Raw genomic sequence first — 19,270 nt, 5'->3', positions numbered from 1 at the left:
CTCAGTAAATACCTAGTAGTTCAATTGCTGGATCATAGGGTAGTTCCATTTTTAACTTTTTGAGGATCCTCCATACTCTTCTGCAGTGGCTACACCAGTCTGCATTCCCACCAACAGTACAAGAGGGTTCCCTTTTCTCCACATCCTCGCCAACACCTGTTGTTTCTTGTGTTATTGATTATAGCCATTCTGACAGGTGTGAAGTGATTATCTCATTTTAGTTTTGATTTGCATTTCCTTGATGGAGAGTGATGATGAGATTCTTTTCATATTTCTATTGGCCATCTGGAGTGTTTTTTGGAGAAATGTCTGTTCATGTCTTCTGCCCATTTTCTTCTCATGACGTTGCATCTAGTGTATACTTTTGGTTTGGGGCCACCTTTTAGTCTAGACCACCAGGCCACACAATACTGGAAGACAAAATTACAGGAAACTAACTACTGGTTCGATGGTACTTCAAATTCTCATCTTCTTTAACAATCCACCTGTCATCATTTACTTTCAGAATCCTCGGGGGGCTGTTCCATGCATTTTTTTCCAGGGTGCGTGTTTGTATTCTGTGAGAGAGCTAGGGTGGAGCTTACTCTATTTTGCCTGGAACCAACATCCTGATCTGAGCTAGACAAAATGACCATATCCCTTAAACTGCCCTCTTATCAGCATGTCCAAGTTTTGGATATAGTGTTGATTAGATAATGTGCTGAGTTGTCTTTCATTCAAAATTATTAATAAAATTTAAAAGGAAAAATTATTGGCATGTTTCAAATCTAATAATTTTAATAGAATTTAATAGAATTTTTTCTAATAAGATCCTTATAATAAGAGAACAACCATCATTTATCCAGTATGATTTTATGGATTAATCTCAATTTGTGTCCAGCCCTTAAAAATCTTATTTTATTTTGTATTCTTCATCTTGTGTTTTGATTACTACATATAAAGCTATACTAAGGAGGAGGGGCAAGATGGTGGAAGAGTAGGGTCCCCAAATCACCTGTCCCCACCAAATTACCTAGATAACCTTCAAATCATCCTGAAAATCTACAAATTCGGCCTGAGATTTAAAGAGAGACCAGCTGGAATGCTACAGTGAGAAGAGTTCGTGCTTCTATCAAGGTAGGAAGACGGGGAAAAAGAAATAAAGAAACAAAAGGCCTCCGAGGGGGAGGGGCCCCGCGAGGAGCCGGGCTGAGGCCGGGGCGAGTGTCCCCAGGACAGGAGAGCCCCGTCCCGGAGAAGCAGGAGCTGCACCAACCTTCCCAGGCGGAAAGGGGCTCGCAGGGAGTTGGAGCAGGACCCAGGAGGGCGGGGATGCCCTCGGGCTCCCTGGGACACTAACAGACACCTGCGCCCTGGGGAGAGCGCACCGAGCTCCCTATGGGCTGCAGCACACGCACAGCGGGACCCGGAGCAGCTCGGAGGGGCTCGGGCGGCAGCTCCGCGGAGGAGGCTACGCGGCCGGGAGCGCGAATCCAACAGCACAGGCCCGGGAGCACAGGGCGGTGGGGACACAGCCCAGGATCCGGCCTCCCCCCGGGACAGGCAGAGGCCGGGAGGGCCCAGGACAGCAAGGACGCTCCTGCCCCGAGCTGAGCAGATCAGCAGCCCCGCCCCGGAGCATCCAGGCCCTGCAGACTGAGAGATCCCTAGTTACTGCGGGAGCTGACACTAGGGCTCCAGAGCTGGCCGCCGCCACTGTGGCTGTTCCTCCTGGGGCCTCACAGGGTAAACAACCCCCACTGAGCCCTGCACCAGGCAGGGGGCAGAGCAGCTCCCCCAAGTGCTAACACCTGAAAATCAGCACAGCAGGCCCCTCCCCCAGAAGACCAGCTAGACGGACCAGTTCCAGGGGAAGTCAAGGGACTTAAAGTATACAGAATCAGAAGATACTCCCCCGTGTTTTTTGTTTTTTTTCTTTTTGATTTCTGATTGCTTCCCCCACCCCCTTTTTTCACCTTTCTTTCTTTTTCGTTCTCTTTTTCTTCTCTTTTTTCCTTTTTTTTCTTCTTTTTCTTTTTTCTTTTTCTCTTTTATTTCCTTCTCTCTCTCTCTTTTTCTCCTTTTCCCAATAAAACTTGTTTTTGGCCACTCTGCACTGAGCAAAATGACTAGAAGGAAAGAATGATTCTTTCTTTCTCACCTCAAAAGAAAGAATCAGAAACAATCCTCTCTCCCACAGAGTTACAAAATCTGGATTACAATTCAATGTCAGAAAGCGAATTCAGAAGCACTATTATACAGCTACTGGTGGCTCTAGAAAAAAAGCATAAAGGACTCACAAGACTTCATGACTGCAGAATTTAGATCCAATCAGGCAGAAATTAAAAATCAATTGAATGAGATGCAAACCAAACTAGAAGTCCTAACGACGAGGGTTAACGAGGTGGAAGAACGAGTGAGTGACATAGAAGACAAGTTGATGGCAAAGAGGGAAACTGAGGAAAAAAGAGACAATCAATTAAGGGACCATGAAGACAGATTAAGGGAAATAAATGACAGCCTAAGGAAGAAAAACCTACGTTTAATTGGGGTTCCCGAGGGCACCAAAAGGGCCAGAGGGCCAGAATATGTATTTGAACAAATCCTAGCTGAAAACTTTCCCAATCTGGGAAGGGAAACAGGCATTCAGATCCAGGAAATAGAGAGATCCCCCCCTAAAATCAATAAAAACCGTTTAACACTTCAACATTTAATAGTGAAGCTTGCAAACTCCAAAGATAAAGAGAAGATCCTTAAAGCAGCAAGAGACAAGAAGTCCCTGACTTTTATGGGGAGGAGTATTAGGGTAACAGCAGACCTCTCCACAGAGACCTGGCAGGCCAGAAAGGGCTGGCAGGATATATTCAGGGTCCTAAATGGGAAGAACATGCAACCAAGAATACTTTATCCAGCAAGGCTCTCATTCAAAATGGAAGGAGAGATAAAGAGCTTCCAAGACAGGCAGGAACTGAAAGAATATGTGACCTCCAAACCAGCTCTGCAAGAAATTTTAAGGGGGACTCTTAAAACTCCCCTTTAAGAAGAAGTTCAGTGGAACAATCCACAAAAACAAGGACTAAATAGATATCATGATGACACTAAACTCATATCTGTCAATAGTAACTCTGGACGTGAACGGGCTTAATGATCCCATCAAAAGGCGCAGGGTTTCAGACTGGATAAAAAAGCAGGACCCATCTATTTGCTGTCTACAAGAGACTCATTTTAGACAAGGACACCTACAACCTGAAAATAAAAGGTTGGAGAACCATTTACCATTCAAATGGTTCTCAAAAGAAAGCAGGGGTAGCCATCCTTATATCAGATAAACTAAAATTTACCCCGAAGACTACACTGAGAGATGAAGAGGGACACTATCTCATACTTAAAGGATCTATCCAACAAGAGGACTTAACAATCCTCAATATATATGCCCCGAATGTGGGAGCTGCCAAATACTTAAACCAATTATTAACCAAAGTGAAGAAATACTTAGATAATAATACACTTATACTTGGTGACTTCAATCTAGCTCTTTCTACCCTCGATAGGTCTTCTAAGCACAACATCTCCAAAGAAACGAGAGCTTTAAATGATACACTGGACCAGATAGATTTCACAGATATCTACATAACTTTACATCCAAACTCAACTGAATACACATTCTTCTCAAATGCACATGGAACTTTTTCCAGAATAGACCACATACTGGGTCACAAATTGGGTCTGAACCGATACCAAAAGATTGGGATCGTCCCCTGCATATTCTCAGACCATAACGCCTTGAAATTAGAACTAAATCACAACAAGAAGTTTGGAAGGACATCAAACAGTGGAGGTTAAGGACCATCCTGCTAAAAGATGAAAGGGTCAACCAGGAAATTAAGGAAGAATTAAAAAGATCCATGGAAACTAATGAGAATGAAGATACAACTGTTCAACATCTTTGGGATGCAGCAAAAGCAGTCCTGAGGGGGAAATACATTGCAATACAAGCATCCATTCAAAAACTGGAAAGAGCTCAATTACAAAAGCTAACCTTACACATAAAGGAGCTAGATAAAAAACAGCAAATGGACCCTACACCCAGCAGAAGAAGAGAATTAATTAAAATTCGAGCAGAATTCAACAAAATTGAGACCAGAAGAACTGTGGAACAGATCAACAGAACCAGGAGTTTGTTCTTTGAAAGAATTAATAAGATAGATAAACCATTAGCCAACCTTATTAAAAAGAAGAGAGAGAAGACTCAAATTAATAAAATCATGAATGAGAAAGGAGAGATCACCACCAACACCAAGGAAATACAAACAATTTTAAAAACATATTATGAACAGCTCTATGCCAATAAATTAGGCAATCTAGAAGAAATGGACGCATTCCTGGAAAGCCACAAACTACCAAAACTGGAACAGGAAGAAATAGAAAACCTGAACAGGCCAATAACCAGGGAGGAAATTGAAGCAGTCATCAAAAACCTCCCAAGACACAAGAGTCCAGGGCCAGATGGCTTCCCAGGGGAATTCTATCAAACGTTTAAAGAAGAAATCATACCTATTCTACTAAAGCTGTTTGGAAAGATAGAAAGAGATGGAGTACTTCCAAATTCATTCTATGAGGCCACCATCACCTTAATTCCAAAACCAGACAAAGACCCCACCAAAAAGGAGAATTACAGACCAATATCCCTGATGAACATGGATGGAAAAATTCTCAACAAGATACTAGCCAATAGGATCCAACAACACATTAAGAAAATTATTCACCATGACCAAGTAGGATTTATCCCCGGGACACAAGGCTGGTTCAACACTCGTAAAACAATCAATGTGATTCATCATATCAGCAAGAGAAAAACCAAGAACCATATGATCCTCTCATTAGATGCAGAGAAAGCATTTGACAAAATACAGCATCCATTCCTGATCAAAACTCTTCAGAGCATAGGGATAGAGGGAACTTTCCTCGACATCTTAAAAGCCATCTATGAAAAGCCCACAGCAAATATCATTCTCAATGGGGAAGCACTGGGAACCTTTCCCCTAAGATCAGGAACAAGACAGGGACGTCCACTCTCACCACTGCTATTCAACATAGTACTGGAAGTCCTAGCCTCAGCAATCAGACAACAAAAAGACATTAAAGGCATTCAAATTGGCAAAGAAGAAGTCAAACTCTCCCTCTTCGCCAGATGACATGATACTCTACATAGAAAACCCAAAAGCCTCCACCCCAAGATTGCTAGAACTCCTACAGCAATTTGGTAGCATGGCAGGATACAAAATCAATGCCCAGAAATCAATGGCATTTCTATACACTAACAATGAGACTGAAGAAAGAGAAATTAAGGAGTCAATCCCATTTACAATTGCACCCAAAAGCATAAGATACCTAAGAATAAACCTAACCAAAGAGGTAAAGGATCTATCCCCTAAAAACTATAGAACACTTCTGAAAGAAATTGAGGAAGACACAAAGAGATGGAAAAATATTCCATGCTCATGGATTGGAAGAATTAACATTGTGAAAATGTCAATGTTACCCAGGGCAATTTACACGTTTAATGCAATCCCTATCAAAATACCATGGACTTTCTTCAGAGAGTTAGAACAAATTATTTTAAGATTTGTGTGGAATCAGAAAAGACCCCGAATAGCCAGGGGAATTTTAAAAAAGAAAACCATATCTGGGGGCATCACAATGCCAGATTTCAGGTTGTACTACAAAGCTGTGGTCATCAAGACAGTGTGGTACTGGCACAAAAACAGACACATAGATCAATGGAACAGAATAGAGAACCCAGAAGTGGACCCTGAACTTTATGGTCAACTAATATTCGATAAAGGAGGCAAGACTATCCACTGGAAGAAAGACAGTCTCTTCAATAAATGGTCCTGGAAAAATTGGACATCCACATGCAGAAGAATGAAACTAGACCACTCTCTTGCACCATACACAAAGATAAACTCAAAATGGATGAAAGATCTAAATGTGAGACAAGATTCCATCAAAGTCCTAGAGGAGAACACAGGCAACACCCTTTTTGAACTTGGCCACAGTAACTTCTTGCAAGATACATCCACGAAGGCAAAAGAAACAAAAGCAAAAATGAACTATTGGGACTTCATCAAGATAAGAAGCTTTTGCACAGCAAAGGATACAGTCAACAAAAGTCAAAGACAACCTACAGAATGGGAGAAGATATTTGCAAATGACGTATCAGGTAAAGGGCTAGTTTCCAAGATCTATAAAGAACTTAGTCACCTCAACAGCAAAGAAACAAACAATCCAATCATGAAATGGGCAAAAGACATGAAGAGAAATCTCACAGAGGAGGACAGAGACATGGCCAACATGCACATGAGAAAATGCTCTGCACCACTTGCCATCAGGGAAATACAAATCAAAACCACAATGAGATACCACCTCACACCAGTGAGAATGGGGAAAATTAACAAGGCAGGAAACCACAAATGTTGGAGAGGATGCGGAGAAAAGGGAACCCTCTTACACTGTTGGTGGGAATGTGACCTGGTGCAGCCACTCTGGAAAACTGTGTGGAGGTTCCTCAAAGAGTTAAAAATAGACCTGCCCTATGACCCAGCAATTGCACTGCTGGGGATTTACCCCAAAGATTCAGATGCAATGAAACGCCGGGACACCTGCACCCCGATGTTTCTAGCAGCCATGTCCACAATAGCCAAACTGTGGAAGGAGCCTCGGTGTCCATCGAAAGATGAATGGATAAAGAAGATGTGGTTTATGTATACAATGGAATATTACTCAGCCATTAGAAACGACAAATACCCACCATTTGCTTCAACGTGGATGGAACTGGAGGGTATTATGCTGAGTGAAGTAAGTCAATCAGAGAAGGACAAACAGTGTATGTTCTCATTCATTTGGGGAATATGAATAATAGTGAAAGGGAATATAAAGGAAGGGAGAAGAAATGTGTGGGAAATATTAGAAAGGGAGACAGAACATAAAGACTCCTAACTCTGGGAAACGAACTAGGGGTGGTGGAAGGGGAGGAGGACGGGGGGTGGGGGTGAATGGGTGATGGGCACTGAGGGGGACACTTGATGGGATGAGCACTGGGTGTTATTCTGTATGTTGGTAAATTGAACACCAATAAAAAATTAATTTATTAATAAAAAAGCTATACTAAGACTTATAAGTTAAAGAGTTGAAAGAATAGTTGATTAAATATCAAATAGTTGATTAAATAGTTGAGTTACACCAACACATGAGAATAATAAAAATGCTTAGGAAAATGAGGGATAAAACACCGAACTTTCAAAAATAAATTTGGACCTTTTAGGAAAGATCGTGTCTTAAGTTCATGTTTTAGAGAACCCATCTTTCCCCAGTAACCTACTAAAATGAACAAAAAAGAATAGGGGGTGACAGGACTTTGTTAATGCTGAAATGACCCGCTTGTTTAACAAAATTTGAACGTTGATGGACATTCAAGGATGATGTGGAAGAGAAGCAGATCAGGCAAGATAGTCTCCATCCATCCGTTTCTCTGTCCTTCTGTCATCCATCCATCCATCCATCCATCCATCCATCCATCCACTCGGCTACCCATATCTATTTATCCATCTACCCTAGGTGTTGGATAGATAACAATAGGAGAACAAGAGTGGGAGCAGGGTCTAAAGACAAAGTAAGAGATGATGACAGGTAGAATAAGGTAGCAGTAATAGAGATTATTTTTTAAAGTGTAGGTATTTGGGGTATATTTTGAAGGTAGAACCAATATGACTTGGTCATAGCTTAGATATGAAGGGAAAAGGAGAGAGGAGCATCAGGATCATCATTATGATCAAATAAGTTTTTTTTTCCTAAGAAAGCATTAAAAAGTATATTATTGTCACTCATTACATTCAACAATGATGAAATTTAGTCAACAGAATTTAGCATCCATACTTGTGAGATGACCAAAAAGAATTTTTTTACTATGATAAAGAATATTTATTATAAAATAACAAGAACACCTCAGCTTTGTTGGAAAGAAGGGACTATGCCTACTATTTGTACTATTACTCAGAATTGTTCTGGGAGTACAAATATTTGAAGCAAAAAAGATAAAATTGTTATTTGTAGATGTTAGATGTCTTGAAATCCACCAGAACCAAATGAAGAAAAATGGAGACTAATGATAAAGTTAAATAACATCAAAATGCAGAAGTTAATTTATTTTCATATATAACCTGCTAGGAAAAGCAGTGGGAAAAAAACATTTCAGAAGCAACAATAATAATGTAAAATACCTAGGAGTAAACTGAATAGACCCTCTAGCCCATTCCCTACCAACCTCCCTCCATCAACCCTCACTTGTTCTCTATCGTTAAGAGTCACTTAGAGCTTGTGTTCCCTCCCTCATTTTTTTTCTTTTCTGACTTCCCATATGTTCATCTGTTTTCTTGCTTATATTTAGCCATAAAAAAGAATGAAATCCTGCCATTTGCAGTGTTGTGGATGGAGCCAGAGTGTATTATGTTAAGTGAATTAAGTCAGAGAAAGACAAATACTATATGATCTTACTCATATGTGAGAAGTTTAAGAGAAAAGAAAATTTAATAAAAAAGTTGTTTGAATGAAAACTCACACCACACTCTTGCAATGGGAAGAACCAATATTGGGAAGATATTAATTCTCTTCAGGTTTATCTATAAATCTAATATAATGTCAACAAAATCCACTGGGTTTATCTTTGGAGACCTTGACATTAATTCTATTGTTTATCTGAACATGTAGATATGTACATATAGGTTATTTCACTATTTGCCCTTCTTAAGGTTAGACCTGATTTTAGTTCTTTTGATATAGATAAGGGACAGAAATTTCTTGTATCCAGGGGCCTGTGAAAGGATCATCCCACTTCTCTTTCATTCCCTATACAAGAACAACATTATGTAACATTCAGGAATATACCATACTGGTTTAGTTTATAGAATGAATTATTTCTTTGTATATCTGTTCAGGCTGGACTCAGCTACCTACCCCCACCCCAGAGCTTTCTGTGGGATCTAGACAGGATTTGGCCTGCAGTCACATTATAATGGCTCTTATTGGAAATGATTGGCAATGATGATATCCATCATGTAATATTTGAAGTGAATTTAATGAATTCTGTTTGAATGAATAAATAAAGTATTTTTAAAAATAGTTATAGCTGGGTAAACTATTTTTAAAAAATCCATTAAAGTAGTACTGATATGATACCACCTAGAGAAAACCCTAAAGACTCCACCAAAACACTACTAGAACTGAAAAATGAATTCAGTAGAGTCACAGGACACAATATCAATGTACAGAAATCTGTTGCATTTCTATATGTCAATAATGAAGCAATGGAAAGAGAAGTTAAGAAAATCCCATTTATAGTTACACCAAAAATAATAAAATATCTAGGAATAAACTTAAAGAAGAAAATAAAAGACCTGTAGTCTGAAAACTGAAGCATTGATGAAAGAAATTGAAGGCAACACAAACAAATGGAAAGATATATCATGCTCATGGAATTAGAAGAACAGATATTGTTAAAATGCCTGTATTACCCAAGACAATCTGCACATTTAATGCAATCCCTGTCAAAATGCCATTTGCATTTTTCAGAGCTAGAACAAACAATCCTAAAATCTGTATGGAACCACAAAAGACCCTGAATAGCCAAAGCAATCTTTAAAAAGAAAAATAAAGCTGGAGACATCACAATTCCAAATTTCAAGTTATACTACAAAGCTGTAGTAATCAAAACAATCTGGTACTGGTATAAAAATAGGCACACAGATCAATGGAACAGAATAGAAAACCCCAAAAATAAACCAACAACTACATGGTCAATTAATCTTTGGCAAAGGAGGCAGATATATGCAAGGGGAAAAAGACAATCTCTTTAACAAATGGTGTTGAGAAAGTTGAACAGCTGCATGCAAAAGAATGAAACTGGATCACTTTCTTACACCATACAGAAAAAAGAAAACCCTCCAAATGGTTTAAGGACCTAAATGTGAGACCTAAAACTATAAAAATCCTAGAAGAGAGCATAGGCAGTAGTTTTTCTGACATTGGCCATAACATTTTTCTAGATAGATCTCCCAAGGCAAGGCAAACAAAAGCAAAAATGAACTATTGGGACTACATCAAAATAAAAAGCTTCTGCATAATGAAGGAAACTGTCAACAAAACTAAAAGACCACCTACTACTGAATGGGAGAAGTTATTTGCAAATGACCTATCCGATAAAGGTTATTTTCCAAAATATATGAAGAACTTTTACACCTCAACACAAAAACACAAGTAATCCCATTAAAAAGGGGCCAAAGACATGAATAGACATTTCTTCAGAGAAGACATCTGGATGGCCAACAGATACATGAAAAGATGCCCAACATTACTGACCTGATGGGAAATGCAAATCAAACTCTCAATGAGCTATCACCTATACCTATTCAAAATGGCTAAATCAACAACATAAGAAACAACAGCATTGATGAGGATGTGGAGAAAAAGCAACACTCTTACACCGTTGGTGGGAATGCAAACTTCCAGCCACTGTGGAAGACAGTGCAGAGGTTCCTCAAAAAATTCAAAGTAGGACTACCCTATGATCCAGTAAGTGCACTACTGGTATTTACCCAAATAATACAAAAACCCTAATTCATAAGGGTATATGCACCCCTGTGTTTATTGCAGCATTCTTTACAATAGCCAAACTATGAAAGCAGCACAATTGTATATCCCACTAGACAATGGACAAGGAACAATGATTACTTATATTTCTTTTTCTTCAACTGCCCCCTGGGCCCCTTGTCCATTGTCTAGTGGGAATGGGGGGGTGATTAACTTTTAAACACATATGTATAAACGTGTCTATATATAGTGTACATGTATATATATAGTAAACAAAACTATGTAAAATGGCATTCAACTTAACTAATTATGGCAGTGCAAATTTTTTAAAATTTCATTTTATATTTTATAAATAACAATCAATCATCTCATGATTCATCTTTAGCATTTATGAGAAAATCAGAATTTATAATCTTTTTTTAAGATTTATTTATTGATGGGCAGCCTGGGTGGCTCAGCGGTTTAGTGTCACCTTCGGCCCGGGGCATGATCCTGGAGACCCGGGATCGAGTCCCACGTCGGGCTCTCTGCATGGAGCCTGCTTCTCCCTCTGCCTGTGTCTCTGCCTCTCTCTCTCGAATAAATTTTTTTTAAAAGATTTATTTATTGGGATACCTGGGTCGCTCAGCAGTTGGGCATCTGCCTTTGGCTCAGGGCGTGGTCCTGCGTCTGAGGATAGAGTCCTGCATCGGGCTTCCTGTGAGGAGCCTGCTTCTCTCCCTCTATGTCTCTGCCTCTTTGTGTGTCTCATAAATAAATAAATAAAATGAAAAAAAAAAAGATTTTTAAATTTATTTTAGACAGAGAGTGTGGTGGAGGTGGTGCAGCGGGAGAGGAAGAGAGAGATTTCAAGCAGCATCCCCCCTGAGCACAGAGCCTGACACAGGTTCCATCCCAGGACCCTGAGATCATGAACTCAGCCAAAAACCAAGAGTCAGTCACTCAACCAACTGTGTCACCCAAGCTCCCTGAGAAAATGAGAATTTAGAAACAGAAATCCATTTTCCATATTTCTTCAATGTCTTCGACAATTGTTCCAACATGGTACTGGTGGAGTAAGCCATAGTTCAAAATAAATTTAAAAAAATTACAATTTGCAAGATCGCCTGTCAACATTAGTAAACTGATCATAGCCAGTAGTTTAGAATAAAAGATAATCAGTAGACTTATAATAGAAATAGTGCTCTAATATTACCTTGCTTTTTCCTACATAATGTATTTCATTTCCATTTGATTCATATTATTATTTCTAATACATGACACAGTTTATACTTAAAAATGATTTTTGAGGAATTCGTTGTTTTTCCTAGTTCAGGAAAATAACTTTTAAATAGAAGGTAAGAAGATAAAGTTATTATTGAATCTTAATACATAAATGTGTAACTTTCATTTTTTAGTAAGGATGGAGACGATAAGAGGAACCCTGTGATCATTCATCGAGCCATTTTGGGGTCAGTGGAAAGAATGATAGCCATCCTTTCAGAAAACTATGGGGGGAAATGGTAAGTGATATGGAAAAGAAAAACTGTATGTCTGTTATTTTGAAATGTCATGTCTAACAAGAGAGGATCACTGTGAAAAAATTGGTGGCTCCTGCCTTATAATAGCAAGTATCCAAACAGCAAGTAATCTATTCTTGTTGAAGCTGCCAGATCAGGAACCCAAAACAAAGAAGACAAAAGCAGTGTGACATAAAATTGTATCATTTGCCTTTTGGGGGAAAAAGGCAAGAACTGAAGAGTTATCTTTTCACCTATTTCAAGCCCTTTAAAGATCTAGTTGTGCCTGGTGACCCTGAGAGTAACGTTCCACCACTTGCTGTATGGCCACCCTTCCTTCAACCCGTGTTGTTCACCTAATGGGGGTGCCCAATCAGCGTTGGGAGAAAAACATGTAAACCTGCTTCACACATGGCTTTGAACAGTGCTTTGGCACAAACCTAATGAGGACAGCGACAATAGCCTAGTGCTACTTAGGGAAGAAGTATAGAAGAGAAATGCCATCAAGTACAGGAATTTGAGTACATCTCCTAATCCTCTTCCCCTGAAAGGAAAAATGGCCAGACCTATGGAGTTTCAGTGATTCCTGGGTCCTGTTACTGCTTTGGCCACAAGGTCAGAGACCTAGAAGTAGTTAGGTTGGAAAACAGATAATAAGTGAATTTGCAGGAGAGAAATGTGAATAATTACTCAGAATGGGCCATGAGGGTGGTGTTGCCCACCCAAAACCCTTAGTGTGGGGTGTTTTTAAATATTCAAACTCAGGAGGACCCGTTCTCTGGTTCCCATCAGCTTCACTCTTCCCGTAGTGACTGTTCAGTGGTTCATGAACAAAGGAGCCACCCAGGGGTATGGGCTCAACAAAACAGACCTCCCTGAGTTCTATCTGGCTGTGCCTCTTCCAAGGCCTCAATCTGCCATCAGTAGTGATCAATCCTGGTCCCTCATGAGGAACCAAAATCCTGGGGAAGAGTCAGCTTCTTGGGTCCTTTTCATCATACAAGGGCCATGACTTGTCCTTGCTGGAAAAGAGATCAACTCTAGAATCTGCTTAGCTCTTCTTTTCTCCCATGTCTCTGTCTACAGCACTATATATATACTTACTGAGCCTGGACACTCAGAAACACAATAAGGCTTCTGACCATGGAAATAATTTTTTTAGCAAAAGAAGTAAGGCACTGAGCTGACATTGTGGGATCCACTAATACTACTGTGTCCCCAGAAGCAACTGGCCTTACTGGCAGTCAGGGCACCAGCTGGCAGATGATACATTTTGTGATGGTGTGTTCTATGCCATATGAAAGTGCTGCAGACCAGCAACTACTGGTCTGTGACATCTTTGTCTCCCATCTCATTTTGAAGAAATTGATCACACCAGTTCACATGTACTTGTGTGCATGTGTAGGTTTCATTCTGTAAAATTTTATCACCTGTGTACCCACCACCAGTCAAGACATAGGACAGTTATGTTGCTTATAAGGATTACTCGTGCTGCCATTTTATTGTCACATACCTCCTACCCCATCTCCATCATCATCCTTGGACAGGCACTCACCTGTTCTCCCATCTTCCTAATTTCATCATTTCAAGAATGTAACATACATGGAATCACACAGTATGCAGCTATGTGGGATTGGCTTTAATCCCTCAATGGAATTCCCTTGATATCCATCCAACTGGTTTCAAGTCTCAGTAGTTGGTTCTCTTTTATTGCTGTTGGTGTTCCATGGTGTGGATGCACCAGTTTGATCTTCCATTGAAGGACATTCAGAGTGTTTCCAGCTGCTATGAAAATTAGCAGGAAGGTTTCTGGGTGAACATGTTTTCATTTCTCTGGGGTAAATGCCTGGAGTTCAATTGCCCAGTGGTATTGATAAGTGATGTGTAGCCCTTCCACCCAGCAGCTGACTTGTTCTTCCCTTCCTTTCCTCCCATAATCCCCAGCTTCCTCTTTTGTCTACTCTGTTGCTTTTTAGCTCTCAATATGATTTGGTTTACATCCACACCACCCTGTCGAATCTGATCTCTTGTGAAGTCTTACTTTAAACCAAATATTTGGTTATTTCTTAGATCACATAATAAAGTGATCATCATTAGATTTTGAAAATACGTATTTTTACATATTTTTCAGGCCTTTCTGGCTGTCTCCTCGTCAGGTAATGGTCATCCCTGTGGGGCCAACTTGTGAAAAATATGCACTTCAGGTAAAAAAGAGACAAGAAAGTACATAATAATCTTGATATGTAGTCTGTGAAGATTTTGACTCAGAATGTTATTTGTGCCTTAAAATATTGCATCACTAATACATTACTTTAGCAGCCTGCATTTTCAGTAATTGAGAGTAACATCTGAATCATGTCTGTGTATTTGGATCAGAACTATTTTGCTTCTTAATGTTTTTGAGAAATTGGGATTTTTTAAATAAGATTTTATTTATTCATGAGAGACACAGAGAGAGCCAGAGACACAGGCAGAGGAGAAGCAGGCTCCATGCAGGGAGCCCAGTGTGGGACTCGATCCCAGAACTCCAAGATCATGCCCTGAGCCAAAGGCAGATGCTCAACTGCTGAGCCACCCAGGTGTCTCCAGAAATCTGTATTTTCAAATATCTCGTATTTATTCTTTCCCACATGGCTCTGTTAAGGAAGAATATTTGTCTATTGCAGTGTAACAGATACCTCCAAGACTTAGCAGCCTGAGACAACAAACATTTATTATGTCATGGTTTCTGTGACTCAGAATCTGGGAGCAGTGGCGAGGTAATTCTGGCTCAGGGCCCCTAAGAGGCTCTAGTTGTGCTGCTGGCCTCTCAGGGATACCTCCTTGGGGATCACTCACATTACGGTTGGAGGCCCCAGTTGTGCATCATGTGGGATTTTTCGGGGGTTCCTTGAATATCCTTCCAACACGGCAACTGGTGTCCCCAGAGGAAGTGATGTTAAAGACATAGAAGCTATAGTCTTTTAGCTTAATCTCGTAAGTGACGTGCCATCACTTCTGCCCTGCTCTGTAGTCACACAGAGCCACTGGTACAGTGGGAAGGAAATGACACAAGCTGTGAATACAAAAGGCAAGGACCCTGTGGGTCATCTCAGAGGCTGGCTCCCATAAATACTGTGATTGTAAAAGTGACTCATTTTCTTGTAGGTATCCAGTGCATTTTTTGAAGAAGGATTCATGGCTGATGTTGACTTAGATCACAGCTGTACACTAAATAAGAAAATACGAAATGCGCAGCTGGCTCAGTATAATTTTATTTTGGGTAACTTAAGTTTGTATTTTCTCAAATGCTTGTTTTCTTCCACTTTAATTCCAAAAACCAAAATGGTAAAACTGTATGAATATACTGTAAACTACATGAGTATGATATAACTATGTGAATGGTAAAACTACATGAATATGGTATAATTATGTGATTATGACAATTTGTTTGTTACCTGTACACAAAGAACAGTCCATGGTGTTCCTGGTTAATTGTTCATAAATACTCTTTGTTATTTGCTGGAAGAAGAGTTATAAAATCTCACATGAATCCTGTGGTATAGTATCACTAGCAGTAGTTAATATCTTAAACCAACAATGAAAAAATGTGAAAATGATTTTCTCAGAATTATGCTCTTTATATTTCAGCCATGTGACAGGTCTCAAATATTCTCCCTTGCTTTTCTGATTTCTTATAAATCTTTGAGATTATGCTAATGAGTTGGAAAGATTCCAAATTTAAAGTGATCAAAAGAAAATTTAAGTGAAAAAGTGTCCTTAAGGGATATAAGTACTTAGATGCAGCATCTAAAATTTTGACTTTAAAATGATTCGGAAATCAAGAGAAACTGATACTGGATGCTTCCAGGCATGATATTATTATCTCCAGTAAATTGAGTGATTCTGTAGAAGGTAAAATAAATATGTATAGGATTGTAGTATCAGCAATTTGTCATTGAAAGCATTTATGTAGTAGATATTGTGATGTTTTAATCAGGCTCCTTCTGGTGACAGAACTCTCGCATTGACTTAAAGATGGAATTTATTGGATAATGGAGAATTTCATGACATGGAAGGTGGAATTAAATAGTAAAATCATTGGGAGAGTAACTGGAACAAACTGCTTAACTCTTATCCAGACTGTTTCTCCTAATTTCTGGGCCCTACTTTGCTCTGGTTCTTTATGCTCTTCTTGAATATCTACTTTATTCCTTTTACTTGGTGACCAGTTTCTTCCTTCTACATGTCAAGAAACAAGTCTGCAGATTGCTGCATCATCCCACAGGAAGGGGCGCTAGAGAGAAACATTTTACCTACATTCCAGAAAATTCTGGTTGTCTGGCAGGGGAAGGGTCTTTAAGATCTCCCTGCTCCAATTTGTACTCCAAGACCATAGTATGTGTTCTTGCAAGTGGACAATAAGGAGGGGGGATCTAATCCTTTTCTCAAGAAACTTACTATCAGAGGATGACTTCATGGTTATTAGATTAATACTGAAGAAGAACTCAATAAGACATGTATCATATGACTGTCGACTTAATATTTAACACATCATTTATTTAAAATATGTTTATTACCCTTTCTTTTCTGCAGTGGTTGGAGAAAAGGAAAAGACAAATAATGCTGTAAATGTTCGAACAAGAGACAACAAAATTCATGGAGAGATTTCTGTAACATCTGCCATTCATAAGTTGAAGAATCTCAAGAAATCACGTATACTAAATGCTGAGGAGGACTTCTGAAGTTTTCCTTGTACTTGGCTTCTATGTAACCTTGTTTTGACTCCTAAAAATGCATTTTTCTTAATTATTGCTATTATTCTAAGAACTTTTGACTCACTGATGGGTACAGTGAAAAAGGAGACAATGGATAAGTAGTTAATATAAAAATTTTAGCTCATTAATGTGTCCAGGAACAATGCGAGCATGAGCTTGGGAAATTTTTAATTTCCCAAATGCCTTGAGAGATTTACGTGGGAAAATGTTATTTATTGAAAGAGGGAAATAGCAGGATATGAAAATTAGGAGAGGTTATTGCTGAGATTGTTGGTTTCAAAAGATAGGCTCCAAATAAAAACCTGCAAAGCTTTTTTTAAATATAAGGGAAAATCTTATTTTCTAGGACAATACCTCTCAGGTATTTTTATGGTTGTTTTACTGAAGTTCACACTGAAAGAAACTTTATCTCAAAAATTGTAATCATCACTTAATTCGTTTTACCCAACAACCACTGAAGCAGCAGCTAGTACTAAATATTGGATTACTGATAAAAGACTAAGAACCTCAAATTCAGTGTTGTGGAATATACTGGTTGTTTGCAGTGTAGGTTAAGAGTTTCTGTTTAATGCTTCTAATTGCCAACTGAGTCTTGCTCATTTGTAGAAAAAATAAATTCCTAAATAAAATGCAGCGTGCAGTGTTTCCAGTATTTCAGCTATGGGGTTTATAACACAGTAGGTTGCTCCCCTAGAGTTAAACTACTTTTTTCATGAGATGACATTCTCCTGAATGTCAACTCTGTTAACCTTAGAAATAAAACTTTCCATTATTTTACCAGCAAAAATGGATTCATTCAGGAATAGCAGATAATTATAATTTGAGACATGTAAGCTACCACAAAACCATAGACAATCTGAAGCACAAAGGAGAGAGGGCTGCTCTTTATAAAGGGCGCAGGTGGGTAGTTGGGAAGGGCTGTAATAAACCAAATGTCCACTGGAGTAAGCTGGGAGTTGAAGTGTAGTGGCTTTTCATTGGCTGGGTTGAGACAGTTTCTCATTGGTTGGACTGTTGCTGGGCAAAAAGAAAAAACTTTCTTCCTCTTGCTGGGGTAGTAAAGCATAGGCTCTTCCTTTTGGAAATGCAAGGTGCCTGCAGTACAAGTCTATATAGTTCTTTAGTAGCGGTAGGGCAGGAGAGCTCCCCCTTCTGGCCTCCTGGCTCCATCTTTTTTTTTTTTTTTCGGGGCTCCGTCTTAAATGAAGTTTCCTTTATTCAGTTTCAAAATTCAAATAGATTTCTGATTTTTTTTAAATGATTTTCTTTTTTAATAATTTTTTGTTTGTTTTTTATTTATTTATGATAGGCACACAGTGAGAGAGAGAGAGAGGCAGAGACACAGGCAGAGGGAGAAGCAGGCTCCATACACCAGGAGCCCGACGTGGGATTCGATCCCGGGTCTCCAGGATTGTGCCCTGGGCCAAAGGCAGGCGCCAAACTGCTGCGCCACCCAGGGATCCCCTAGATTTCTGATTTTAACTGAGAGTTATATCTCACTGCTCAGAGCTGATTTGAAAGAGCTTTATGCCAGTAGAGAATTTAGCTACCAATCAAGAAGTTATTTATTGTGTGTTTATTTGGCTAGGTGTTCTGGAATTCAAAATAAATTTAAGACATGCTCTCTCAACATCTATTATTTTAGCATCCTGAACAGTTAGTAAACAAAACTGTACTATAGATCAGACCTGTATAGTCCTCAAAGGTACAAATTTTGTGATACAATTTTTAAGGTAATATTTATTGAGGTCTTACTGTGTGCCAGACACCATTCAGTATATTCTTTTCATTCATCAAAACTGCAAGTGAAGGAGTTGGGGAGTCAGAAGGCCCCAAAAAGAATCTTGTGGCAGGTGGGTGGGAAGGGGGAACGCAGGTCAACAACACAGGACAAAGTATGCTCTGACAAAAACAGATGCAGAGGCCTGGGGTGCAGCTCCCCTCTGCAAGGCTGGCCTTCTCCAGGGAAGGGCCCATGCTTTACACCCCGCCTTTCACATCCCGAGGTTCTTGTCTCATAACCTCTGGACCTGAATACTTGCCAGGTACTGTCCTCTCTTACTGTCCTTACTGTCCTCTCTCTCTGTCTCAGAGGAACGAACTTTCTGGAAGTAATGCATGTCTTTAAGGGGTTGGCTAGTGGTGAAACCCATAGCTGGCCACAGAGAGATGCTAGCTGGGCAGTGATCAGGTCAGCAACGCAGGGAAGGTCCTGCCTACCACAGCTTGGGGGGGGGAGGTCACTTCCCTTACCGGGTGTGTGCCACGGTTTCATCTGTAAATAAATACCTTTTCAGTATGCAACCAAGTACATAATCAACACCTTCGCAGAGTACCGAGCACATGGCAGTTTTTAACCTCTGAACATATATACCGAGCCATACATACAGA

General features: G+C 39.6%; 1 protein-coding gene across 1 annotated transcript in view; it reads left to right on the top strand.

Moving 5' to 3' along the window:
- Positions 1-18,034, top strand: part of TARS3 (threonyl-tRNA synthetase 3) — a 68,577-nt gene extending 50,543 nt beyond the window's left edge. The window contains exons 16-19 of the mRNA XM_055326759.1: positions 12,021-12,125; positions 14,254-14,326; positions 15,270-15,384; positions 16,698-18,034. Coding sequence (XP_055182734.1) covers positions 12,021-12,125; positions 14,254-14,326; positions 15,270-15,384; positions 16,698-16,846 — 442 coding nt within the window. The 3' untranslated portion in view covers positions 16,847-18,034. The remainder of the gene's footprint in view (positions 1-12,020; positions 12,126-14,253; positions 14,327-15,269; positions 15,385-16,697) is intronic.
- The last annotated feature ends 1,236 nt before the right edge of the window (positions 18,035-19,270 follow it).

Source organism: Nyctereutes procyonoides, unplaced genomic scaffold, assembly GCF_905146905.1.
Source record: "Nyctereutes procyonoides isolate TBG_1078 unplaced genomic scaffold, NYPRO_anot_genome, whole genome shotgun sequence".
Taxonomy (NCBI): Eukaryota; Metazoa; Chordata; class Mammalia; order Carnivora; family Canidae; genus Nyctereutes; species Nyctereutes procyonoides.
This window is presented reverse-complemented; position numbering and strand designations above follow the sequence as displayed.